Source organism: Mauremys reevesii, linkage group 1 (genome assembly GCF_016161935.1).
Source record: "Mauremys reevesii isolate NIE-2019 linkage group 1, ASM1616193v1, whole genome shotgun sequence".
Lineage (NCBI taxonomy): Eukaryota > Metazoa > Chordata > Testudines > Geoemydidae > Mauremys > Mauremys reevesii.
Genome location: NC_052623.1, coordinates 357,983,051 through 358,010,151, shown reverse-complemented (window position 1 = coordinate 358,010,151; position 27,101 = coordinate 357,983,051). Strand labels below are relative to the sequence as shown.

The window sequence follows — 27,101 nt, the reverse complement described above, 5'->3', positions numbered from 1 at the left end:
CCTGAGACACTGGGAGCTACAGTCAGCATTAAACCGCGCTTTGCCGAGCACCCACAGGCCAGAATCCTTCTGGCACCTGCATTCAGAGCGCACCCAGCCCCCTCCTTTTCAAACCAGTGCCAGGCACACAGCATGCTGGGGACTCTGCCTTGCCACTCCAGGGCCTGAGAGGGGCTTTTGGGCAGGAGTCTCTCTACATTTCATCCTCTGGCTTCCCACCCCACAGGGTGGCCCTGCAACTCCCCATGATAACCTCCTTAGTTACCCCGACCCTCACACACAAAAGCCGGGACCATCTGCTGGCGAGAAAGAGGTAGGGCGTAGGATACAAACTGGTGGAGTTTTATTACTCGATATACAATAGCACATTACACAGTCAGAGTCCCAGCCCAGCCCTGCCCCCCACCCTCCCCAAGAGGAACAATTATAAAGTTCGTGGAAGGATAAAAAGGAGAAACAGTTCTGTTCTGCAGTGTTGTGACGGCCGAAGCAGTTACCTACGGCTTTCCTCACAAGCTGCCCATGGAGGTAACTGGAACAGCGCCACCCGCTCAGTGCTTAGACACACCCCGCCCCCACTTCCCTCCCTCCCAACAGGCCCCGCTGGGACACGGCACAGGCTCCACTTAACAAGAACACATGCAGCTGGGTAGGATGGTTAGCATGAAAGTGCCGTCCGGGCAGCGGAAGGCAGGAGCACAGCTAGTGCAGCTGCCTGAAGAGTCCTCAAGGTTCAAGTTCTACCAGATAAACACACAGATCATTTAAGACGAGGTCACAGTGGGGAGGAAAAAACAACCCAAAAACTAAACTAAACCCGTCACGGAGATCCCAGGTGGGCACGACACTCGTCTGGTCTGTGGGCCAGCTGGCCACCCACCTAGCGCTTGGAGAGCTCATGTGATAGCCAGTCCAGTCCGTCATAGAGGCCAGTGCCCTGGGTTGCACACGTTGCCTGCACGTACCACTGAAAAACAAGGGAAGGGAAGGAAATGAGGCAGCAGGCAAGACAGAGCAGCTAATGCCGAGAGGTAGCATTTAGTGGGCCGGGAGCCAAGCACCACCAAACCCTAATCCTATTTCAGCTTGCGGTGTGACCTGAGTGCCTCAGTTTTGCCCTCTGTAAAATGGGGATCATGATCTCACCCTACTGCACCTGGGAAGTGAGGATGGATAGGCCAGTTTGTAACATGCCATGTATCATTGTCAGCAAGCAAGGTCTCCAGTTCTCTTCAGCCCTACAGGAGACAATTGCTGGAGAACCCACTGTGGGGTCGGAAAGGGAAGCAAGACAGAGTTTGGTGCTGATCAGAGAAAGAGGGGGGAGGGATAGCTCAGTGGTTTGAGCATTGGCCTGCTAAACCCAGGGTTGTGAGTTCAATCCTTGAGGGGGCCATTTAGGGATCTGGGGCAAAAATCGCACTTGGTCCTGCTAGTGAAGGCAGGGGGCTGGACTCAATGACCTTTCAAGGTCCCTTCCAGCTCTAGGAGATTGGTATATCTCCAATTATTAAATTAGATGGACGGTGCCAGCTAGGGCCAGGCAGAGTGCAAGCTCCATGCACACCACTCTGCCAAATCACCTCTCAATCCTGTAGCAGCCAGCGTGACCCACTCCAGGCTCACAGCTCTGCTTCAGCGTCACAGCCCACGAGACTGTGCCAAGGAGAGCCGCTGAGATGGGCGGAGAGGCAGTCAGGCTACAATCCCTCCCGCAATCTCAAGACAGCCTCTCCTGGTAACCGCGGGACTCTGGGTACACTTACGGTTCTGCTGCGGAGCGTCTGCAGGCCCAGCTTGTCGGTCAGCTCGCTCACTGCCATGGCATTGGGCATGTCCTGCTTGTTAGCAAACACCAGCAAGACTGCATCCCGCAGCTCATCCTCCTGCAGCTGGAACGGAGCAGGAAAAGCAGCTCAGCCACGGCCGAGCAGGGAGGCCTGTGAAACCAGCTGGCCCGCTCTAGCCTACCGCAGTCTCCTAGGGACCAATCCCGAGTGACGAGAGGACGGCTCAGTGATAGGGCACTGAACCGGGACTCAGGAAATCTGGTTCAATTCCCACCTCTCCCATAGACGCCATGGGTGACCTTGGGCAAGACGCTTCTCTCAGTGCTTCAGTTCCCCAGCTGCTAAAATGGGGGTAAACCCTGCCTCCCTCCGCCCATTTTCACCTGTCTTGTGTATTGGCCCTGTGAGCTCCGTGGGCAGGGTGTCTGTGCAGCACACAGCGCAGTGGGGCCCTGATCTCTCATACAGTCACGTTCTGGTCACAGGACAGACCATTTGCGCGTTACAGCTCTACCGTGAGGGGCTGAAGGCTTCAACTTATAGCTTCTTCAGCCACCTCCTCCTGAGCCCTCTGCTGGGCCCCCCACATCCCTCAGGGTCCGTTCTTCCTCAGCTTCCCTGCATTTCAGTCGTTACCTCTCCATCCCTCCCAGCTTATCCACTGTCTCATCCTCACGTCACACCGCACCATCCCCCAGGGTAGCTATGGCCAAAACGGAACCCCTCTTTCTCCAGCTCCACTCGAGCGTGTTCCTTCTTCCCCTCTCCAGCCTCCTCGGCTCACACCCAGCTCTCGGCCTTCTCCCTCTGACAGTCTGGCCCCCAGGGTCACTGGGTGCAAACACATGCCATGTAGCCATAAGGCAAATACTCCTGTATTCTGCACCATGGGCAGCCCCCACTGTGGCTAGTGTCGTGCGGGCCTGCTCCGCAACAGATACACACGGTCGGGGTTTTGCTCTGTACCAGTGCAAGGTTCTCGCGGATTCAAGAGAGAAGGATTTTTCTAGTTGAATGGATTTTCTTTAAGTTCAGGTACTAACCGAACAGCCCACTCCCTCAGCCAGTGTGTCCTCAGACCTATTTCCATGCTATACGCTAAACCTGGAACAGCTCCCTTGTCTCCCTCGGGTCGCCAGGCGGTGCTCTAGCTGCACATACTCCTTTTTGGAGACCAGTCAGGCAAGTCAGAACCAACCATCTGCATATGGCACAACTCTGCGCTCAGGCACCCCTACACCTTCCTTCCCCCTTTCCTTTGCTGCAGGTCTCAGCCTGTGAGCTCATCAGGGCTGGGACCGAGACTCCTCTCCTCCAGGCACCCACTTTTCCCCAGCCCCTTGTCGTAATGCTTGAGTGGAGGTAAATGCTGCTGCCACCTGCCGGATGAACAGAGACATGCAGCAAGGACTGGGTCAGCATGAGCTGAGCACCAAAGCCCTGCTCTGCTGGGGTGGGACATGGGGAGTTCACTGCGGTGTTTGCCGGCCAAAGAGCCTGAAGGTTCTGGTGGAGCTCCCACTCTCGTCCTGCCTCTGCAGCTGCCAAGAAGCCCCAACTCCCCGGCTTTGGGCCTGGGATTTGCCTACGATCAGGCTCGGCCCAAAGGGAATTTCTTTTTCTCACAGTTGAAGAAAAGCTGGTTCAGCTGCTTGAGTTGTGGGCATGATCTCCTGCTGCCCTACGCAGGCCAGAGGAGCCACCAGCACCCAGTTCACAACAGCGAACACTGGGCAGCTTTTCAGGCTCAGTTTGTTTTCTCATCCTCACTGAGGATGGAAGAGTAGGGGGTCAGTGGTTTTAGGGTGGGGGGTGCTTGAAGCCCGAGCTCTCCCAAGACTGGCTCAGGGCAGTAGGCACCCAGCTAAGGCTGCAGCTCCACAGACAGGGAGCAGTGCTTGGAGAAAATCACATCCAAAAATTAGCATTAACAGAGAGACCAAGCACTCAAGAGTCAAGGTTTCTCCTGCGATGTTACCTAGGATGTACTGTCCATTCCTGACAGCCTTGTTACCAGGAACGCTCTGGGAGTCTATCCATGGGATACACACCAGGGCACCATTGGAGCCCCATTGACTTCTCAGTAGAAATCTTCAGTTTTGGAGTTGCCTGACCGAACACCTGGATTCTCAGCCTTAATGCTCCACTCGAGCCAGTTTTTGGTTATTACCAATGGGCGAGACTTCCAGGAAAGCGCAGCATTTTGGTGCACACCAGCAGCCAAGTGCTTGTGACGCTTGTGATCAGATTTTCAAAGTGAGCACCGCATGTGTATTTCATCATGGGTGCACATGGCACCGTACGGAATAGATCTCTGTCTTGTGGGGCTTATAATCCAAACTTGTCTACAACAGTAGATGAGGGAGTGAGACAGGCAGCAAATCAGGAATGGGATACTGCTGTAGAGGAGTGGTATTTGAAGAAGCAGGTCATCTAGCTGCTTTTTGTATTTTGATAGGGGGTCACAGTGGGCATAGGACCCGCTGCCCCAGAACAGTGGGCATATGACCCACTGGCCCAGAATGGAGATTACTGGTTGAAATACATACTCTCTATCAGAAAAATGAATTGTATCCCCCTGAAAACGCAGGAGAGGACTGGCATTTTATAGCTGGAATGGGACACTAATTATCAAGCCCTCCGCACATGAGAAAGTGGTAATGGTTGTACAGTTTAGGGGTAGATGAGCTGTCCTTTTTAGCACATTGGTAGAATGGCCACATGGTAAATGTGTCTATTGGATCTACATGAAGCAGCTTCCCTGTAACACTGATGTTCAACATACGCTGAGGAAACAGTCCCAGGCCTCCACTTACTTGCAGGTTGGTTTTGACAGCCATTGGTGAGAGACAGCATTTCTAGGAGCCGTCCCATATCCATGCATTCCATGGGTTCCACTAAATATGTCCATTCAACCCACTCAAAGGCCTTCTCTGCATCCAGAGAGAAAGCTAGACTGGGGCTAACACAAAGACACTTTCTATACTTGGCTCTGGTTAATTTTGGTTTGTTTTAGTAAGTGAGTTTAATGTGTCCCACCTATGGTTTTATGGAACATTTCTGGCAGACGCTGGTTTAGTCTAAAGGGATGGCATGGATAGTGTATGCAATTTTGATTTCTGGAACTAGCTGTTAGTGCATTTCACCCTGTAGGTTAACACAGTAAGAGATGCTGAGTACTAAGTTCCTATTGACTTCATATCTCAGCACCCGAAGAGTCAGAATGTCAGTCACACCCATCCCCCACACACACCCATCCCCCCAGTGAGTCAGTAGACAGCAGGCATGACTATGGAAGAAGCAGTAGCGTTACATTTACTCCAAACACAAGGGATTTTGAGGACTGTATAAGTGACCTCCGCATGCATGAGAGTCCATTGCAATAGCATCTAGACGCCTAGTCTTAGGGATAAGCAAATTTGGGAAGCAGGCTCCGCTGGTTTTGAGCTCCTGCTCCACACATGCCAACTTACCTTGAGATAGGAATTCTGCAACGGGCTCTAGCAGAGCCTCGGCCACCCTAGATCCATGTCCTACTAGCCCTGTCAGCTCCTAGGCTTTCACACCAGAAAGAGCCCACCTAACTATTCTCCCCCTTCCCACCAGTCACCCCCAGCCCAAGTCATCCTACGGAGATAAGATGCAGTCTCTCTCCAAACCACCCCCACCACTCACCATCTTCTGCAGCTCATCTGCAGACTCCTGCACTCTCTCTCGGTCATTGCTGTCCACAACAAATATGAGGCCCTGTAGAAGAAAGCAGACAGACGTGAGACAGTTCACACAGCGCAGGCACCACCAATGACACAGCGAGGGGCACACTACACAAACCCAGAGGAACACTATGGAACGGCAACTGAGATCACTGCCAATGTGGCAACCGCTTCCCACCATACCCCCAACCACGTATCTTCTCCAAAGCTATTCTATAGATCAGCAACAAGGGCTTGCATGCATCTTCATTCAATGGAAAACCCCACCTCTCTTCTTGCCGCTTCTGCTGCACAGAGGCCAGGGGTGGGAAATGCCCTGGGGTAGTTTTCAGACGCCCCACGTTCAGCACCTCGCTGCGCTGAACAAAGGAAGTTACTCATGGCTCAGAGCAGAGGCGCCTTCCCTGCCTCATTCTGAAAGAGCCTGACTCAGAGGCAGGGTCACTGCACCAGCTTGGTGCAGCGAAGGTGCGGACAACTCCCGTAAGCCCAACGCAGGCTGCTGCGTGGGGGGAGCCAGGAGCTGCCTTCCAGCCATGCTCCCTGGTTAAATCATCTCAGGAAGAGGACAACCTGCCACTACCAATGCCCAATAAAGCCTTAGCCTCTTTATCCAGCTCTTTACCAATGTGACACTGCTACTGCCCTTCCCCCACTAGAAGGGAGAGGGGTCAGAGGGTCACCCAGAAATGCTGGGAAGGCCAAAGCGATCTAGCTCCTATGAGCAGGGCAGGAGCAGCATCCATGGGACTAGGTCCACGTCTCATCCCTAGTTCTTTGCCATGGAAGCAGTTGCGATCTCCTATTCCTATCCTGAGGCAGGCAGGTGAGGGGAGGCCTCAGTGGATCCCTGTACAATAATCATGGCCAGAGGGCTCTTTCCCGGTGCCTCTGCAGCTCCTCCCACCTGTGTGTTCTGGAAGTAGTGTCTCCACAGGGGTCGGATTTTGTCCTGGCCACCTACATCCCAGACGGTGAAGCAGATGTTCTTGTATTCCACTGTCTCAACATTGAATCCTGCGAGGGTGACAGGAGGAGTGAGAGGAGACAGGGTTTAAGACCCAAGCGAGTCTCTGCTGAAGATGGTTAATCACCATGGCAGCCTGAAAACTGGCAGACCACAGCCGCACACTACAGGAAACACCAGCCACTGCCGGCAGAGACGCCACAAGATCTCAGGGGATTTTTGAGTCGGGGGAGGGAGGATTCATGGGGTGACGAGCGTCACAGGGGTGTGTTAAGTAAGATGAAGGTGGAGTGCAGCATCCTTCTCCTCCCACCAGCACTTCTGGGGGAGGGGTAATGGATGATCCCACCCCAGACAGCAGATCCATCCACCATGTCATTCTGCTCTACAATGGGACTAAGAAAGGGACAGCACAGGTCCACGTTCACAGTCTGCTCCCTCAGCAAGCTGCTTCCACCCACTACCAGTAAACTCACACAGGCTGGTGTTCCTTTACTGCTAGCAGAGGATTCTGCGTGACAAACTCTGACTTAGCAACCCTAGAACTCACTAAGTGGTTCTGTCCAGTGGTGCACAAGTCACATCTACCTACTTTGTCTCTCAAGCAGGTAGACAACTCTAACATGGTGAGCAGATGTCAAGAACCATCAGATGGAGACATATTTACACAGCTACATCTCAGGCTAGAATTGCACTAAGGTAACTGCTGTTCAGCTTTCATCTATAGCCTTGTCTGCTGACCACATTTCTCATGATCAGAAATAAGCAACCCACAAGCACCCCCATTCTAAAAATGCACCGAGAAAGACATTTACCACAGGCAGAGCTCTGCACAGCTGAGAAATACAAGCTCTGCTGGACTCACTGTGAAGACCAAATTAAGGTTAGATGATGTTTACAATCAGACCACGTGACCCAATGATCCATCCCAGCAACCCAGTCATCTGCTCTTCTAAGGTGAACCTGTGCACATGCCACCACTGGCACCTCTACAGCCACTGCAGACCTGGCAGCTCTCAGACTTACAAGCATCAGTGACAGAAACATGGGGGTGGGGTGACAGGGAACGGAATACCGGGGGGGGGTGGCAGCTTGGGACTGGGGGGTATCAGAAGAGCTGTGGATGGGAAGCCCAGGGCTGGGACAGTAGGGGGCTGCGGGTAGTGGAGAATCGGTAGAACTTGGCAAGGAGCCCAGGACACTAACAGCAGAGAAATGAGGTCTACTGACAGCGTTGTGTGGGGGCGTTTGCACAGCATCTGCCTCTGCTGTGCCTTGCCCAGGCACGTCCATCACTTTCAACACTAGCGTCACATCAAACATTTAAGATAAACACCACAGAGACGAACCGACAGGAAGCCTCTTTCTTCTGCTGCAGTCACGCTACCCGTCAGACCAGCTCCTCGTATGCTGTGTCCGAAGCGAGCAGGGCTGAGACACCAGAGCATGGGCGGTTAGGAACATACAGACAATGACTGCGCTTGCATGTGGTCTGAACTCGTACTGCTGCCCGGCCCAGCCAGTGTGCAGAACCGACCTCCCCAGCATTAGAGATACCGGGATGGCTCCATTTTATCAGGCGATTGGATTGTTAGCTCTTCAGGCCAGGACTGTGCAAGGACCTGGGCTCGGGTCTCGCTCGTTGCCCTGTTGGGAAGTCTAGCCCCACGAGACGTGGGCACCTCCTCGAGTCAAGCCGGCGCCCAGCAAGGCACAGCTCAGCAATGCGACAGGAGCCATCCTGACACATCCCTGCTGACTTCAGAAACCGTTCTAATTCCAGCACCATGATACAGCCCCCGCTCAGAGATGGCCCCCAGCTAACCAGCAAGGGAGCTGCAGGGAAGCACAACCCCACTGGCGACTCAGCCTGAGAGATGGGAGTCACTGTACAGAGCTTGCGAACCGCAGCAGATTACCCCTCTCCCAGCCTTGGAGGCAAACCAGAGCCGGGCCGTGGCTTTTCACCACTTACCGATGGTGGGGATGGTGGTGACGATCTCGCCCAGCTTTAGCTTGTACAGGATGGTGGTTTTACCAGCAGCGTCCAAGCCGACTGAAATGGTGAGAGAGAGGGAAGAGGCCTGTGTCACTTGCCAGCACCAAGGTGCAGATAAACACATGGCTCCTGCCTAAAGCCCCCATAACCTGTTTCCCTCCTGAGTCTGACCGCCCCAGTATACAGCACCCCCTCTTTCTAGGAGATGCTGCAGACAATTCTAACAGCTCCAAGAGCCAAGTACATGCTCCCAGAGGCTCAGACAGAGCCATCCTAGCAAGACAGCTTTACAAAGGGCTACCAAATTTACAGCCTACAAACCCACCCACAGCCCCTTGTGTGCAGCTCACCCCCAAAACAGCCACAGCTCATTCATTCAGGAGAAGCAAGAGGTCTGCCCAGAACGAAACCCACCGCCCCTGCGGCATTCTGCAGCTTTCCAAGCCTGAGTTATCCCAGAGACCACCAAGCAAATCCACATGCTGGGGGGCAGAGATCTAACAGCAACTGTCCCCTCCACAAAGCTCTCTGTGAAGATCAGTTCTGAGCACCAGGAGGGGAGAATCAGGCAAGATTCCTAAATGTTCCACTCCCTCCGTCACCACTCTGCTCAGTCCTAGGCCACTGGTATCAGTTGTGGAGGAGTCATTTCAGTCTGTCCTTGACATGATGCCCAGGGCAGGAATTGCTAGCGTAGGCCAGCTCTGTAACCCCCATCACAGAAGAGCAGATGTCTCTAGAGCCCTATCTAGAAGGGTCATTTCCAGTTCAGAGGCAGAGTCCGGTGCAGGGCAGAACATGTGAACACCCACACAGTTTAGAGTTTCCCCCTCAGGAAAGACAAGGTGTTTGTCAATAGAACAGCTGCATCCTACAGAGACAATAGGAATCTATGGGGAATTCTGCAAGCCTAGAGAATTAAGGTAATAAGGTAATAATTGGAGATATGCCAATCTCCTAGAACTGGAAGGGACCTTGAAAGGTCATCGAGTCCAGCCCCCTGCCTTCACTAGCAGGACCAATTTTTGCCCCAGATCCCTAAGTGGCCCCCTCAAGGATTGAACTCACAACCCTGGGTTTAGCAGGCCAATGCTCAAACCACTGAGCTATCCCTCCCCCAATTCTGCTTCCCTTTTCTCTTCTGCTTGACCTGACCGACATTGTAGTCCCAAACTTTACAAGGAGGGTGGTTCAGAAGGGCATTACCCGGGGAGCAGGGTGGCCCAGAGTAACAGGAATAGGCTAAGGAGACTCACACTCCCAAGGCGCTGTTCTGATCTGGGCCATGTCCGTATTGGCCAAGAGCCATTACCACCCAACGGCTCTTCTGGGACTCCTATAAGTAGTGAGCTGGGGTCTCAGCCCAGCTTGTCCACCTCGCAGATCTACCAGCACAAGAGGCCCTGCCTTGCTGGCCCTCGACTGGCTCATGGAGACTGAACACCCCTTGAAGTCAGAAACAGGGCACGAGGAGGTAGAAAGGAGCTTGCACAGACACTGCCTGGGCCACACCTTGCACGTGACTGGAGAACTCCAGTCAGCATGCGTGTCAAAAAGCTAGGACCTTCTTCTCATTAAAAGTGGTTAGGGCCCTGCCACTGAGCTGAGGCACCACTATATCTTGCAGGAACCCCCCGCAAAAATCCTCCATTATTGTTACTTATTTGCACTGCACCTGGGCTGAGAGATCCCAGCTCAGGTCAAGCCCCTGCTTGGACAGTCTCTGTAAACCCCTTGCTTTCTGCTGACAGGGTTCACAGCCATCTGTTTGCATTATGCACTGCACAGTGACCAGCCAGAAGTGCCTCGGCAAACTCAAACCCAGAAGAGCTGACCCGAAGACTGTCAGCATCTTTCACACGCACAGTCTTTGCCTGGTGGCACTTCCCTTCCAACAACGTTTAAAATGCACTAGACAGAGCCTGGGAAACACAGTCCCGCTGACCCCAGCTGAGTGGTTCATATCCCATCTCTGAATTCCAGCATCTCTTGACAAGACAGGCGTGCCCAGCCACACCAGAAGAGTCCGTTAGCTGGAGGTGTCCAGCCGCCACAAGGATAACTATATGCTCTAGGGCCCAATCAGAATCACATTTCAGAGTAAACACCCCGTTTCGGGGACTGACAGTTACGTGGTCCAAGCCCCGCACTGAGGACAGCTGAATACTCTACAGAGCCTTCTCTCATGGCTGTGGGCTCAGCCAGACCGGATAGACTCAAGGACATGAGTCTGGCCCTTTTGTCACCAAGGGCTCACGGAGCAGACCCAGAAGTTACAACCTTGAATCCTGTTGCCACCTGCAGAGGCCCTTCTAGCCAAGGAATGTGCAAGGATCCTATGCCCAGAGGTCCCCATCACCCAGCCCATGAGGGGGGTTCCCCTTCCGTGAGGACGGCTCTGCTGGATGGACTCTCTCTATAAACCCTGCAGCAGAGATCAATGCCCCATAAGGGGGAAGGGTACAGGATCCCTCAGCCCTATAGGTCTCAAGGTCTGGGGGGGACAAGTCTGTGCTCCTCCTGGAAGAGAGGAAGAGACAGCGATAACAGTCACCCCAGCGATGCAGGGAGGGCAGATGCCCACGCCTGGCAGGGCTGCTCAGCTCCACCGGACGAAGGCAGGGCAATTCTCCAGCAGGGACCGATGCCGTCCCCGATTCTCAGGGATAAGGGCTAGCGCTGGCAGCGCAGGGGCAGGCACCTGGCACTGGGCAAGGGCAGGGCTCCCCCTACACCACTCCAGGAGCAGCGGGCAGGCTGCCAACCACACTGCCCATGGCAGGAGGGGATGTTACCAGGCCCAGCTACCCCAGAGGGATTGGCCATGGGGGTGGGTTAACACCACTTCCCCTGCCAGCCCTGCAACCCAACCCCACTCCTTCAGGGGGGACCCTACCCACCCCCACGGCCCTGCAGCCCGACCCCTTCTGCCCCGGGGGGGACCCTACCCACTCCCAGCCCTAGGGCCCTGCAGCCCGACCCCTCTGCTGTGGGGTGGGGAGAGACTTTACCCACCCTCCGGGGCCCTGCAGCCCGACCCCTCTAACCCCCCGGGGGGACCCCCCCCAATCCCCCCACACTCCGGAACCCTGTAGCCCGACCCTCTGCCGCGGGGGGGACCCTACCCACTCCCAGCCCTAGGGCCCTGCAGCCCGACCCCTCCCCCGGGGGGGACCCTACCCACCCTCCGGGGCCCTGCAGCCCGACCCCTCCGGCCCTGGGGGGGGACCCTACCCACTCCCAGCCCTAGGGCCCTGCAGCCCGACCCCTCCCCCGGGGACTCGGCAGAGCCGCCCGCGGGCAGCAGCCGCCCAGCGGGGAGGGGACTCGGGGGCCCCAGCGTCGCCCCCCCGGCCCGGCCTCACCCATGAGAATCCGCATCTGCTTCTTGCCGAAGATCCGAGAGAAGATGGCGGAGACCGTGAGGCCCATGGCGGCGGCAGCGGGAGGGGGGGGGGGGAGGCCGCACTACGAGCCCCGAGGCTGCCGATACCGCCGCTGCGAGCAGGCCTGGCCGGAACCAGCCGCAGCCCCGCCTCCTGGCAGCCTTAGCCCCGCCCCGTCGCTTAGCCCCGCCTCCGGACAGAGCCCCGCCCCCGCCCACCTTAGCCCCGCCTCCGGACAGAGCCCCGCCCCCGCCCACCTTAGCCCCGCCTCCGGACAGAGCCCCGCCCCCCCCCCCCTGCGCCCCGCCTCCTGGCAGAGCCCCGCCCGATTTAGCCCCACCTGCCAATCGACCCCCGCCCCCAGCACCTTAACTCCGCCTTCTGGCAGACTTAGCCCCATATCCAGACCCAGCCCCTCCCCCGCCTACCTTAGTTCTGCCTCCTGACAGATTTAGCTCCGCCCCTGCCTGCCTTCTGAAACAGCTCCGCCCCCAGCAGCCTTAGCCCCACCTCCTGACAGAGCCCCGCCTCCTTGCCGCCTTAGCCCCCTTCCTGGCCGCCTTCTGAAACAGCTCCGCCCCCTGCAGCCTTAGCCCCGCCTCCTGAAACAGCCCCAGGCCCAGCAACAGCCCCGCCCCTTCAACGCTAGCCGCACCCCTGGGAGCACGAGCCATGGCCCAACACTGTTAGCCAATCACGTCTCCCAAAAGAGCTCTGCTGCTGTCAGCCTTAGCCCCACCTCCTGGAAGAGACCCCGCCCTTGCAGGACTAGCCCTGCCCCTGGGAGCAGGAGCCCTGATTGGGCACCATTAGTCACGCCTCCTGAGAGCGCCAGTCCCTGCAGCACTAGCCCCACCTCCTCGGGGTTCCCCAACCCCAGCAAGTAACAGCCCAATCCTTGGAAGAATAAGCCCTGCCCTGTAACAATAGCCCGCCCCCTAGCAACCCAAGCCCCGCCTCTCAAAGTGCTAACCACCCCCAAGGAGCTGGCCTGCCTCCTGGAAGAGCCACATCTCTATAGCCTTAAATCCCGTCAGACCGCACTTCCCAAGAGAGTCCTACCAACCACCCACCCCCGAAATTTCGGCTTCCTGCAGCTCCAGGCATGCCGCTCATGGTCCTCCCACCCTGGGCCATGGCCCTGCCATGTAGTCCTGTCCCTTGGAAGTGGCACCAGCTTTTGAAGTTAAGCTGAATGGGATAGTCCACACCTTTTGGAACTATTGTTTCAGGGTGTCTACCAGACAGCTACAGGGCCGCCCAGAGGATTCAGGGGGCCTTGGGCAAAGCAGGGGAGCTGTGGCGCTTGTACTCATCCAGCAGCAGTCCGGGTCTTCAATGGCATTTTGGTGGCGGGGAGCCCTTCAGGTGCTCCACGTCTTTGGCAGCACTGAAGGGCCCCCCGCCGCTGAAATACTGCTGAAGACCCGGAGTGACTGAAGGGCCCCCCGCCGCCAAAGACCCGGACCGCTGCCGGGCCAGGGCTCGTGGGGCCCCTGCGGGGCCTGGGGCAAATTGCCCCACTTGCCCCCACCTCTGGGCGGCCTGGACAGCTGGTGCGCCTGGCCTGCATTTTGCACATCAAGGTTTTTTAAAATGAAAGCTAAACTTCCGATCACAAGTGGCTCCAGTGATGGGGACCAACCTCCATAAGGTGAGTGCTTTAATCCACCCAAGAGAGGCGAAGTGGGTGAGGGAGTAGCTTCTATTGTACCAACTTCTGCTGGACCTGAAGAAGAGCTCTGGATAAGCTCGAAAGCTTGTCTCTTCCACCAACAGATCAGACATTACCTCACCCACCTAGTCTCTGATATCCTGGGAGTGACACATGACTACAACTACACGACTAATACCAGGCTATTGAATTCTAGAATGGAGCCATATTAAGCTATCCGTAACAGTTCTGGGTATCCTGCCTCAGAATCAAGATCCTGCTAATGAGCAAGAGGCAGACTAAGGTTCCTCTGATGAGCTGGAAGGAACAAGCCTTCTGCCTGAGAAGGGGGTTTATTCTACAGTGAGACAGCCCCCCCTGCAAGGACAGTCCCTAGAAAGGAAGGAGTCACGTTCACTTGGGCTTTAAAACACTTCTGCATGCCACCGCTTGAGCACCTCCGCCTCTCAGGACCACCACCCCGGATTTGGTACTCAGGATCTGCAGCAAATTCAGCTCCCCCTCTAGGGATCTCTGCTCGGGGCCTCTCTTGTGCCCACTGCCAGAGTAGGGTGACCAGACAGCAAGTCTGAAATATCGAGACTGGGTGGGGAGTAATAAGAACCTATATAAGAAAAAGACCCCCAAATCGGGACTGTCCTCCCTATAAAACCGGGACATTTGGCCACCCTAGCCAGGAGACTCCCTAGCAAAGCGTTCACACCGCCCCCAGGTCTCCAGCCACACCTCTACGACTGCAAACCAAGAGGCCCCGCCCCCAAACTCATAGGCCCCGCCCTGCCCCAGGAGTGCGCATGCGGGTCTGCGAGCGGCGGATTGCAATCAGCACATGCGCAGTAACAGACAGTGGCGAAAAGACCGCCCGCGCATTTATAGTCGAACGGGACCAACAGGCGCATGTACGTCAACTGTTGGAAGGGAGCCTCGGGGATTCGCGCAGGCGCGGCGAGTGTTGGACCGGGATTACGAGATATGCGCATGCGTTAGCAGGGAGCCACGGGGATTCGCGCATGAGCAGCAAGTATCGGCGGGGGAACCAGTGTCCTACGCGCGCGCGCTTTGGAAGGAAGCGGAGCGGAACGCGCAGGCGCGTGAGCCAGGAACAATGGGATACGCGCAGGCGCGAGGGCTGGGACCTATGGGATACGCGCATGCGTGGTGACGGTCGGATGGAGCCGAAGGTGGGGATCCGGGTGAGGAGAAACGCCCTTGGCTGGGGTCAGGGTGTGAGGTGGGCCCGGGGTCCTGCGGCCGGGGCGGGGGCGAGGCCCTGGCGGCTCTGAGCCGCTCCCAGGCCGCGCAGCCCCTCCCAGCGGTGGGTGTTAGCCCCTTTTACAGGCGGGTGGAGTGAGGGAGCGAGCGAGGCGGGAGGGACTTCGCCATGGAGTCGGGGGCAGAACTGGAGTCCCCCAGCTTCCCAGTCCTGTGACCAGGCTGCGCCTTCTCCCGAGGAGGAGAGTTCTCCGGTGTTCGGAGCCCTCTGAGGTGTGTGTTGCGCCTCGGGCTGTCGTGGTGCCCTGGGCTGCTGCTCTGCAGGTTTGTTAGCCCCTGAGCTCTATGTGGCTGGAGCCAGCGCAGCCTTGTGGCCTCGTAGAGTAGCCGGCACTCACCTGTTTTAAGATTTGCTAAGGCTATTTGTGTAGCCTTCGCTCATGCTTTTGTTCCCTCTCCTTTCAGGTGGCACGAGCAGCGAAGTTGAACCGCTGCTGAGCAGCCATGGAGAAGTTTGGCATGAACTTTGGGGGCGGCCCTAGCAAAAAAGATCTTTTGGAAACTATTGAATCTCAGAAGAAACAGCTTCTTCAGTACCAGACTCGCTTGAAGGATGTTGTTAGAGCCTACAAGAGCTTGCTCAAGGAAAAGGAAGCCTTGGAAGCTAGCTTAAAAGTGTTGTCCGTGTCTCATGAGACAGACGTTGGCCTGAGTGGAGCTCACCTTGAAGATGTTGCCAGCTCCAATGTTTCCTTTGCTGACTCTGCTGATGACAGGAGTTCTGTTCATAGCGAAGACAGCATGGGGACAGCTACAAGTGTGGACACTGCTGCCAGCTTGACCAGTGCCAAGGGTGAACTGGGGATAGAAGATGAGAGAACCACAGCTGGGGCTTCCCTTATGAAATCAGAGGAGGCGAGTGGATCAGAGAGTGGTGTCAGCACTGGCAGTGGGGATGTGCCCGCCACTGTTAATGAGGCTGACAAAAGGGTGCTCCAGCTGAAGACTCAGCTGGCCACCTTGACCAGCTCCCTGGCTACAGTCACCCAAGAGAAATCCCGCATGGAAGCCTCATACCTAGCAGACAAGAAAAAAATGAAGCAGGACCAGGATGAGGCCAGCAAAAAGGCTGAGGAAGAGAGGAGCAAGTTGGAGGCAGAGATGAAGTGTGTCCAAGAGCAGCTGGCAGAGACCAAAGCTCGTCTAATCACACAGCAACATGACCGGGCCCAGGAGCAGAGTGACCATGCCATTATGCTGCGGGAGCTACAGAAGCTGCTGCAAAATGAGAGGACCTTGCGCCAGGATGTGGAGCTAAAGCTGGAGGAGACCAGGGAAGCACTGGCTGGAAGGGTGTACGTGGCTGACCGTGTGGAAGAGTCTGAACTGCAGACCAAGCAGCTGAGCAGGGTGGTGGAGGCGCTGAAGAGAGAACTGCAGGCTGTGCAGGAAGAAAACTGCAAGCCAGACCCCCGGCTGCAGGAGCTGCAGGATGAGATGTCCAGCCTCAAGAGTCACTTTCAAGCACAGCTGCTGCAAGAGATGAGAAAGGTAATTCTCTGTTTGTACACCAGGGTGCACTAGCCCACATCTTGTATAGGAAGAGACCAATAGTGAGTACATAGAGATTTGTAGTGAGTTTGGGTTGACATAAATCCTGCATCTTCATAGGACCATAAATGAGAGATTTAAAAAAAAAAATCTACTGTTCCACTAGAAGGAATAACTTCTTAATAAGGATACAAACTGCCATGCTTCAGGGCAAAAGTCAACCACTAACCAGTGAGAGTAGGAAGAAACTTTTTTTATGAACAGGTATGCCATAATTGTCCATTATAGAGTTTCTTACACCACCTTCAGAATCATGTTATCCTGGCCACTGTCCGAGACCAGATACTGGAGTGGATAGAACACTGTTCTGAGCCATTGTGGCAGTTCCTGTGATTGTACTTTTGTAAAACTTTTCAAGATCCTGCAGTGAAAGAGCGGTGTAAATGGAAATTATTATAGAAATAATTTTAATGTAATGTTTTGTAAATCAACAGAACTCCCTATCAATGGATGCTGAGGTAAATAACTCAGTAAGATAAAGTGAAATGAGAAGGGCTTTTAATGCTTCAGCTTCAGGGGCTGAGCTGATCACCAGCTGGGGTCATGAAAAAATCTTTCCTCTTTTCTTGGTACTGTGCCGCATGCACAATGAGATGCATTTTGACAGTTTCACACCTTCCTTGGCAGCCAGATATCAGACTACAAGGACCATTGTCTGTTCCATTGAGAATAATCTTATGCTGCCATTGGCAATTGCTCCTCAATGTTGGTGGGAGCAACGTGAAACTGATGTCTTGTGCCATCCTTGTAAGTTTCATGGTATTCCTGGGGAAGCTCTGCTGTTGAGCCCCTTTGTGATCGCTCTCTGTGAAGTTTGGCTGGCCGGGGGAACAACAGGGCATAGGCCTGTCATGTGCAGGTAGGAAGAGAGAAGGGCAGAAACCAGGGATACGGAGGAGAGAGCGATGAGTAGGTGAACCCAGATTAAAGAGGGGATAGAAATCATCTTCAGTAATTGGATTTGCTGCTAAAAGAATTCCAGAATAAAATTTCCAACTCCTCCTCTTAACATTCCAGAATTCTTTCTTCCCCTCTGGATTTGGAAATGTCTAGAAAATTCCTTCCACCAGACAACACATGGGCATTAATTTCATTTTATCTCTGGTCTCGCACTCTGTGGCAGGGCCGCCCAGAGGATTCGGGGGACCTGGGGCAAAACAATTTCGGGGGCCCCTTCCATAAAAAAAAGTTGCAATAATATAGAATACTATATTCTCGTGGGGGCCCCTGAAGGGCCCAGGGCAAATTGCCCCACTTGCCCCCCCCCCTCCTTGGGTTGCCCTGGGAAAAATAAACATTTAAAAACCTTCCGCATCTCGGCACAAACCCAGTTTTGAGAAAACTTTTCAAGTCACCTTGACAAAGTATCACTGGTTCTCAGCATCAGCTAGTGCTAAAAGGCACTAAAGCTCATTAAAAGGGTTGGACAAATATTTTCCATCAAAACTTTTTTTGGATCGAAAACTAGGAGTTTTTAAAAAGCAGAAAAAAATCACGGACAGCTTTCCTTCAAAATTTGTTGTGGTTTTTTTAATTGAAAAGCTGAAATTAGGCTGCGAAAACCTGAACATGGTTTGGGGTTTCAGAAGTGTGGGGCCAAATATTTGCTGCTTGCTGTGTTTGATTGTTTAAAGAAACAAAAAAATTCTGCTTTTAAAAAAAAAAAAAAATCCAAATTTTTTGAACCACCTTAGCTTGTGACCAAACGCCTGAGCCCATCCAGTCAGAGATTTTTCCAGGTTTCTGATACTCTGCTGGTTTCTTGGACTCTCATCTGTCTCCATAACTTTGGGTTCATTTAGCTTAGAACATAAGAATGGCCATACTGGGTCAGACCAAAGGTCCATCCAGCCCAGTATCCTGTCTGCCAACAGTGGCCAATGCCATGTGCCCCAGAGGGAGTGAACCTAACAGGTAATGATCAAGTGATCTCTCTCCTGCCGTCCATCACCACCCTCTTTCAAACAGAGGCTAGGGACACCATTCCTTACCCATCCTGGCTAATAGCCATTAATGGACTTAACCTCCATTAATTTAATCTGTTTCCTAGAGACTGGCTCCATGGGGTCCCTCACAAACTGGAGACGGTTACTTTGGGTTTGTCTTTAGTATAACTTATGTACATACTCCACGAACTGAGCATTTGAGCTTGTTCCGGAATCTGGGATGAGCCTATGTTGTGTGAACTGAAATGCTCAAAATAGCACATGCATGTGAAGGGACACAGGGTGCTAAAATTAAATTAATCCAGGGGTTCTCAAACTGGGGGTCGGGCCCCCTCATGGGGTCACAAGGTTATTACTGGGGGTTGTGAGCTATCAGCCTCCACCTCGAACCCTGCTTTGCCTCCACCATTTATAATAGTGTTAAATATATAAAAAAGTGGTTTTAATTTAAAAGGGGGCGGGGTCACACTCAGAGATTTGCTATGTGAAAGGCGTCACCAGTACAAAAGTCTGAGAACCACTGAATTAACCCCTCTGGAGCCTTGGGGAATGCAGGGGAAGGGGGTCTCCCTTGGAAGGGTTGGGAGGGAGGTAGGTGGTGTAGAATATTGCTCTTCTCATGTGATTCCTGCCCTATGGCTCTCTTGGCTCTATCGCTGTTAATCTAAAGTGGCTAATTTTAATGAAACTGCCCTCCCCTGACGGGAATCTCCATATGGCACTGAAATTAAATGTAGACTATAATTTGGCATTCGAGAAGTGAAAGGGATGGTAGCCCTAAGGGAAAAGATAACAGCTTGGATCTTTGTGTTAAATAGCTGTCTGCAAGCCTCAAACTGCTGAATGAGCTTTAGGGTAGGGCAGGCTGTGCCTCCCCAATCAGCCTGGCTCTGCCCCCATCCGACCCCCACCCACTTCCTGCCCCCCGACTGCCCCTCTCAGAATGCCCGACCCATCCTGCTCCTTGTCCCCTGACTGCTCCCCCGGGACCCCACCCCCAGGAACCCCACTCCCTGTCCCCTGACTGCTCCAACCCCTATCCACCTCTCTCCCCCGCCGATTCCTGACGGACCCCCGGAACGCCCACCATCCAACCACTGTCCCCTGACCGCCCCTCTCCCTGTGCCCTGACTGTCCCCATGACTCCCTGCCCTTCATCGAACTCCTCTGCCCCCGCCCCCTCGGCCTCTTTACCATGCCACTTATCCCCGCCTCCCCCTTCTCCCAGAGCCTCAGCGTGCCACGTCCAAGAATGGCCCTGGACAGCGCTGCAGCGGCCTGGCTCCACGGGACCCGAGCTCCCGCCACTCAGCCGCAGCTCCGCCCCCTTACCACACAGCTCAGAGTGGGAGGAGCTCAGGCCCCAATGGAGCCAGGCTGCTTTAGCTCTGTCCAGGGCCGCTCCTGGACGTGGCGCGCTGAGGCACCGGGGGATAGGTGGGTGGGGGAGCCTCCGACATTCTCGTGGGGGCCCCTGTGGGGCACAGGTCCTGGGGCAAATTGCCCCTCCCCTCTGGGCGGCCCTGCTCTGTGGGCTTGTCCTTGGAAAATGGCCTCTAATAAGAGGATTTCCCAGGGGAGTCTGACCAGTGGAGAAGATTACTTGAATTTGGCTATGATACTAGCTCTGCAAGATGCTGCAGTTGTACCCAGTGCAGTTGCGTCTACTGCATCCTTTAGATTACACCCAGGTTTTGAGAAATCCCATAAGAAAAACAGGGCCTTAAGAGATCCAGCGCTGGCATGCCTCTCGTTGCCAGTGCCGGTGTGGCATAGCAGCACTTCTTGCTTGAGAATGGGGAATGCAAATAGAAAATTGTTTCTTGTTTCATTTGATCCTTTGTTTATTTGTCCTTTAAATATGGGCCAGACTTGCTGTGTAATGGCCCAGACTTGATTGTGAGAGAGGAAGGATGGCCTGGTGGCTAGGGTGCTAGCGTGGGTTTCAGGAGACCGAGGTTAATTCCTGCCTCAAATTTCCAGGTTAAAACAAAACAGACGTGTAACCTGTCGGTGCTCCTTTTGTTTCCAGACTGCACAGGCAGAAGAGCAGCTCCGTCAGCATGCCCAGATGGAGGAACGCCGAGTGGCCAGCTTGGAGAGCCAGGTCTCTGAGGTGTCAGAGCTGCTTGGCACTTACGAAAAAGCCAAACAAAAAGACCAAATGACCATTCAGAAACTAAAGGACCGCATTGTGCAGTTAGACCTGGAAAACAAGACTCTGGCCATCGCTGCTTCCAGCCGATCCCCAATGGACATTCACATTGAGGAAGCCAGCCTGGATGTTAACGTTCTGAAAGACAAAATGGAGAAGCTGAAGAAGCTGCTGCAGATGGCAGCCAAGAAGAGTCAGCCCGCCCTGGACATAGAGAAGCTCTGTGAGCTGGAGCTGCCAAAGGGCACTGAGGCTGGGGATGGGGAGAAGGCTACTGCTCTGTATTACCAGCAAGAGCTGAAGCAACTGAAGGAGGAATTTGAAAGGTACAAGATGAGAGCACAAGTGGTCCTCAAGAACAAGTCAGCCAAAGATGGCAACCTGGCCAAAGAGCTAGAGGACACCCAGGAACAGCTGGCTGAGCTGAAGGAGAAATACGTTGCACTTCGGCTCTCCTGTGAGGAGATGGAAAAGCAACACAAGCAAGAAATGGAAGCCAAGAAGCAAGAGGTGTCCCACCTTCAGCAGGTCCACAGACAGGACCTAGAGAAATGCCAGCTGGATTACAGGGAAAGGGCACTAAAGCTGGAGGAAGAGATGCACAAGCAGCGGGACAGAGCACTGGCTGTGCTGTCGGAAAAGGACCAAGAGCTGGAGCAGTTGAGGTCTCTAGCCATACCTTACGGACTTCAAGGATCCAAAAACTACCTAGCACCAGGGAGTGACATTAGCGGTGATGATTTAATGGGTGCAATCTCTTCTGAGAACCTCACCCAGGCTCTGCATCTTGCTGCCACCAATGAGCCCACTTTCTTTCTATATGCAGAGCAGCTGGCCCGGAAAGAGGTAGAAATTGTAGCCTTAAGGAAGCAGAAGCACAAACTGGAGAAGGAAGTTCACCAGCTCCAGGAGAGACTTTTGGTTGAGGAAGAGAAGCATAGGGAAGAGGTATCCACCCTTCAAGACCATATCCAGAAGAACTTAAGGGATAAGAGCAGAGAGGGAGCCAACCTGGAATATCTCAAGAACATTGTCTATCGGTTCTTGACCTTACCGGACTCACTGGGCCGTCAGCAAACTCTAACTGCCATATTGACTATACTGCACTTCAGTCCAGAGGAGAAGCAGGTTATTATGAGACATTCAGCTAACAGCAGTTGGTGGCTTTCTGGGAAGAGATGAGAACCCGGGTCCTGCTCATAACTACTTTACTTCTATGGTGACATGTTCCTGTTTTCTAACTGTACGAGAAGAACTAACCAGCCTTCCCAGGACCTCTGCACTTAATTGTGTCCATCATGTGTCAAGGGCACAGGAGCCTTCAGCAGAGTACTGAGCTTTTAAACTAGTGAAATTAGCACTAGGCCAAAAAACAAATTGTCATCTCAGTAATTCCACTAGGACTACAACTTTCTATGCCACAAGAATTCACTCGGGGTTAAGACTTCATAGAAGGAGGTCCCCACTGAGGAGATCAGTATTTTTTTTTTTAATCAAATGTTCCTTCCTTCCTTCCTTCCTTTTTTTTTTTTTTTTAAACCTGTTAGATATAGAGTGGGGAGAACTTACTAAGTTAGGTCACTTGCTTGGGTCTTAAAACTCCAAATGGGCTCATGGCCTAAAAATAAAAGGAAAAGCACTTAACCGATTGGGCAGCGCTGTGATCTAATCACTTAGCATTTAAAAAAACCCTGAATTGCTTTGCCAAGTATGGGAACCAAGGGGCTGAGTAATGGCTCTATGCCATTTCTAAAACAAAAAGGACAACGTACCCATCTCATCAAGTTAGATCTGAGTTTCTAACCTTCGTGGGCAAAGGGGAATCCAGTGTTAATGTGTTAGATCCCAGGAAGGTGGTGATGAAAGCCTGGGATTGCAATGGCAAGCTGACCTCCAGCAATCATTTTAGGCTTTCTGGGGCTTGTCCACCATCCTGGATATTCTTAGACTAGCTCTTTGTTCAGAATTTTTCAGGGGGGAGCACAACTGTTGAAGAAGTTGGAAGAAGCAGTGAAGGGTGTGGGAAAGCCAGTCTGCTGAGCAGAGAGAACCCAGTAGCTCACTGGGGAAATATGATTTGCAGTAAAGTACCTGGGGGCTTGGCCCACTTTCACTTTAATCCAGAGGTTCTGCCAAAACTTCTCCAGGATTAACTGAGATTAGCAGCCAGAGGTCGGAAATACCATTCTCTGGTGGGCTACTGCAAATATAGCATTGGAAACAGTAGCATTACTATTCCTTCTGGCTGTGCCCAGGAGCCCTTCGGCAAGACTGATGGCTGCTACACCGCCCAATGTGAGGCTTTGACTCGCCCGAGAAGACAGCAGCACTATTCATTTCAGTAAGGGCTGCAGGACTGGCCTCTAACAAGCCAGACAGGGAAGGGGTTGGGCAGAAGATCAGGCTGTGGGTTCTGAGCATTGGAGTCTGCTGGCTGGGTGAGAAGGGTAGTCTGACGCGAAGTGTATTGGTACCATTGCTTCCTCGTGTATGTCTCTGCACCTTCTGATCCCATTTGTGTTATATAACATGCACCAGCCTAGCGCTGCAACACCGCCAAGGGGGCTGGGTCCTGGTCTATCCTGTCTGTGGAAAACACATGTCTTTCTGGATTGGCATGGAAGGTGGAGTCTGTGTGTGCAAAACCCCTGCTTTCCATGGTGCATATCCAGTGGGAATGTGACCCAGTCCTTTTTCCTTGCCTGAGTGTGCTGCAGAGGCTGAGCTATTGAAAGGGACATCCTTGGCTCTCACTTGGGAGTAAGGGACAACTGCCCCGTGGCTGGCCTGGTTAGGAAGTAGAAGCCTCTTCACATGCAAGTCCCACACGGTCAAGCCTGTATTTCTCTGTGCTGAACTAGCAGGGGAGCAGATTGCCTTAACCCCTGTCTCTTTTCATTCTCCTCTCTCCCCCCACCCCTGGCAATTAATACCGACAGGCGTGAGAGTAGACAGGAATCGAGCTTTCAACAAGTTCCCTTTCCTTTTCCTGTGGGTAGCTTTGCCTTTCTGGGGGGAAAGCATAGAGGCTGTCTGGGTACCCAAATGTATGAAGCTAACACTTTCCTTTCCATAGTGCATTGGCACACCCAAATCACAAGGCGGCACCCTCTAGTCTGTGGTGGTAACACGGCTAAAGTTCTAGCTTCCCTCCCCATCATTCAGCTTTGAATTTAACCACTGATGCCCTTGTTGTATAGGTATATCAGAGCCTGTCTCAGTTTACACACAGATCTGGTGGATAACTTTTGGCCTCAAATCTTGCATCATTAAACCGAGTTTTGATCAGGTTACACAAGGATCAATCTGGAGAGTCAGGGATTTGGGGCCTGTTTCCAGATGGACACTTTGATCGGACTCTCCTATCTCACAGGAGCGTTTGTAAAGCACTTGGACGTCCTCAGCAGAGGCTGTGAGTGTAAACACTGGCTTGGTTATAAACAACTCCCAACAAGCTGGCCCTAAGCTGCCAGGGCTCTGTGGCGCTCTGGAGACTCTGTGGCAGCCTCATTTAAATTTAAAAATGGAGGATTTTAACAATTTACATACAAAAATTATGAATCTACTTAGTAACTCCCCACCTGCAAAACTGTGAGGGGGAACTTTGGGCCTGTGATAATCACGCTTGCTGGATATTTTGCTAACATGCTCAACAGTAAAATAGGATTGACATTTAAACTACCATTACGTTTTGGAATCACCAGCACCACATTGAAACGAACAGGGCAGTTCACACCTTTCAGAGCCGCTGTTGGAGGCTGCTTGCAGACTCTAGAACCTAGCCCTGTACTGGTTACAGTCCGTTCATGTTTTCAGGGTTTTCTCACCCAAGTGGGAAAGACATTTTTTTGTTTGTAATGACTGCTGAGATTCTGGAGCCCAGTTCTGCAGCCACAGGACAGACGGGCCTGTTTGCAAGCACATACATTTGACCTTGTTTTAAGCTTCCTTCCTGGCACTTTGTCGTATGGTGTTCCTGCTGGGTTTCCATTCCACTGGTGAGCCCTGGAACTTGGACAGGAAATAGATGGTTTCATTTAATCAGCTGGAGTTGTTGCTCTACAGCCTTGAGGGAGATGTCTTTCCCTGGCACACAACCCGGGCAGTGCTGCAGGGATGTGGTGCTGAGTATCTAGGCAGTCATGCTTGCCCTTGCAGGCTGGCAGTATGCTGCAAAGTTGGAGGAGCAGCCCTTAGTGCTTTCAGGCCACAGTTGCCAAGTGGACTCAGTTGCGTCAGCATAACATACGTGCTGTTTGCTCGAGTGCTGAAGAACATGTTCTTTGCTCAGCTAGGGTTCCTAGGCACTTTCGTTGGAATCGGCACAATGCTGCATTGGGATCTTCTTTGAGGAAGTGGCTCTGACCAAGCCCACGAGTTATGCAGGGCTTTCCAGCTGCAGTCGGATGAGAGCAGTATCTCAGCAAAGATTTCTTGGGAGAAAAAGCTTTCTGAGTGACAACTGTAACGAGTGTGGGGGAGTTATGGAGAGCATGAGCAGTGAAATTTAATAGCCTTCTGTACATAGTGTTTTACTCTTTCAAAGTGCTGTGCGAGCAGCCCCTCTCCTCCATGGCAATCAGTGTTGATAAATTGTATAGTCAATTGCTTGACCACGCTTTGGTTTATTTCGTTTGAAATATGCTCAAGACCAAATGATCAACATTGGGTTATTAATGCGATACAGGAAAAAGTTTCTAGACCATACCAGTCTCCAAAGAGTAGTCGCATGCAGCGATGGTACCTTAATCTTATGCAGAAGTTGTGCTCCTCAAGTTACAGGTTTCGGCTACTGCTATTTGCTTCTTTACAAGTTATCCATTTCTTTATGCGACACTAAAATCCAACCCATCAGTTTGTTCCAGTTCCCTAACTTGTTCTGTTCCTTCCTTAGCTTTGTTCTGAACATTAGCATTCCATGTACTGATCCATGAAGGTCCTTCCCTAGCTTGTACCATGACAGAGAACAAATGTGTCTTAATTTTGACAAATTTCCTATCAGCTTGTGCCAAATGCTGACTTCAGCAAATGCCAGGTATTATGCGATCCTTAGCATAAGTGAACAGGATTATGATACAGACCAGATTAGGTTCTATCACTATTACATTATTGGTGCTTTGTGTGTGTATAATACACACACACACACATTAACATCATGTACAATATGTATATATGGTGCAGATAATACATATGATTACTATGATATATATTTGTATGCTAACCAGCATGTATTAGTCAACATCGGGCTGGCCGGTGAATAACAGATGCTGGCAGACTGCTGTTGTGGTGATCACTTTGCCAACCACAAAGGGAAGCATCTGACTTGGTGATGCATAAGGGTCTCTCCATTCCATTCCAGAAACTGATTGTTAAATGGAAAACCTCAGTCCTCCACTGCCATTTGCTCCCCCAGCAAACTCGCAGAAGAAACGAAAACTCCTCAGGCAGATTCTGTGCCTGCTGGAAACCTTGGAAAGGGACCGAAAAACCAAGGAGTAAACACTTCATCAGATGGTGCCAGGAGAAGAGGGGCTGGGTACCTCCACTTCATTGGATGTCGGGCTGCTGGGAACATGAGCGGAAAGGATGGGGCCTGGGTGAGTTTCTTCAATGAAATGTGGGATCAGACTTTTGCTATTGTGTTGAAGTCTAGTGGAGTCACTCCAGGTTGCTAGCAGTGTAACGGGGAGCAGAATTCAGCCTTGTGTGTCTCATCTCTCTTAAGGCCTGGTCTATGCTGGCGGGGGGGGAGGGGGGAGAACTATTTAAGTTACGCAACTTCAGCTACATGAATAACATAGCTGAGGTTGAGGTACTTAGATCGACTTACCGTGGTGTCTTCCCTGTGCTGAGTCGACTGCTGCCACTCCCCCATCGACTCCGCCTGTGCCTATCACAGCGATGGAGTACCGGAGTCAATGAGAGAGCACTTGGGTGTTGATTTATCGCGTCTAGAGTAGATGCGATAAATCAACCCCCGCTGGATTGATCGCTGATCCAGCGGGTAGTAGACATACCCTAAGAAGTGCAGGTAGTTACTGCTATGGACCATGCTGAGAGGTCTGAAGGAGGAGTCTGCTTCCCCTAATCTCCGTGGTCCCACTTTGGCCAACCTTCCGTTGAGTAGCACCTTTGAAACCAATAGGACTATTCACAAAGTAAGGTTCCACTCAGCATGTCGGGCAGAATAAGGCCCAGAGTTAGAATGGGCGAGGGGGTCTCCAGACTGGTAATTTTACTGCTCAGGCTGCCACTGACTAGAGCCGTTCTGAGCGCCACTGAGCTTACCCCATGGGTGTGTTTCCAGACTGTTAGGAGATGGGCCATGTTTTGCCTCTGCCTGGGGTGGTGATACCAAGCTGGGAGGGGTTGCAAATGCTTTGGAGGATAGGATTATAATTCAAAATGATCTGGACAAACTGCAGAAATGGTCTGAAGTAAATAGGATGAAATTCAATAAGGACAAATGCAAAGTGCTCCCCTTAGGAAGGAACAATCAGTTGCACGCATACAGAATGGGAAATGACTGCCTAGGAAGGAGCACTGCCGAAAGGGAGCTGGAGTCAACAGTGTAACGTTGCAAAAAAAGTGAATATCATTCTGGGCTGTATTAGCAGGTGTGTTGTAAGCAAGACACAAGCAGTAAT

The 27,101-nt window shown here is 52.7% G+C and overlaps 2 protein-coding genes across 9 annotated transcripts; one reads left to right on the top strand and one right to left on the bottom strand.

Annotated features, from left to right (window-relative positions):
• Positions 1-328: 328 nt before the first annotated feature.
• ARF5 (ADP ribosylation factor 5) lies at positions 329-11,993 on the bottom strand. The gene is made up of 7 exons (XM_039520209.1): positions 11,835-11,993; positions 8,446-8,526; positions 6,411-6,520; positions 5,466-5,537; positions 1,767-1,892; positions 881-967; positions 329-740 (listed from the first exon to the last, which is right to left on the bottom strand). Exons 1-6 carry the CDS (start codon positions 11,899-11,901, stop codon positions 881-883), a joined length of 543 nt encoding a protein of 180 aa, XP_039376143.1. The 5' UTR covers positions 11,902-11,993; the 3' UTR covers positions 329-740.
• Positions 7,074-23,568, top strand: GCC1 (GRIP and coiled-coil domain containing 1). 8 transcript variants are annotated; one of them, XM_039520204.1, is made up of 3 exons: positions 7,074-7,169; positions 15,208-16,293; positions 20,332-23,568. In XM_039520204.1, exons 2-3 carry the CDS (start codon positions 15,247-15,249, stop codon positions 21,634-21,636), a joined length of 2,352 nt encoding a protein of 783 aa, XP_039376138.1. In that variant the 5' UTR covers positions 7,074-7,169; positions 15,208-15,246; the 3' UTR covers positions 21,637-23,568. The 8 variants fall into 8 exon arrangements, with proteins under 8 accessions (XP_039376138.1, XP_039376132.1, XP_039376131.1 ...); XM_039520198.1 differs by lacking the exon at positions 7,074-7,169 and adding an exon at positions 14,346-14,617; XM_039520197.1 differs by lacking the exon at positions 7,074-7,169 and adding an exon at positions 14,347-14,723.
• The last annotated feature ends 3,533 nt before the right edge of the window (positions 23,569-27,101 follow it).

Bases quoted from the DNA above. Each gene is read 5' to 3' on its own strand.
- GCC1 (XM_039520204.1), top strand. From the start codon at position 15,247: ATGGAGAAGTTTGGCATGAACTTTGGGGGCGGCCCTAGCAAAAAAGAT. The intron at 16,294-20,331 runs GTAATTCTCTGT...TTTTGTTTCCAG, and splicing joins TGCTGCAAGAGATGAGAAAG to ACTGCACAGGCAGAAGAGCA.
- ARF5 (XM_039520209.1), bottom strand. From the start codon at position 11,901: ATGGGCCTCACGGTCTCCGCCATCTTCTCTCGGATCTTCGGCAAGAAG. The intron at 8,527-11,834 runs GTGAGGCCGGGC...TCACCATTTCAG, and splicing joins GCAGATGCGGATTCTCATGG to TCGGCTTGGACGCTGCTGGT. The intron at 968-1,766 runs GTAAGTGTACCC...CTTGTTTTTCAG, and splicing joins AGACGCTCCGCAGCAGAACC to TGGTACGTGCAGGCAACGTG.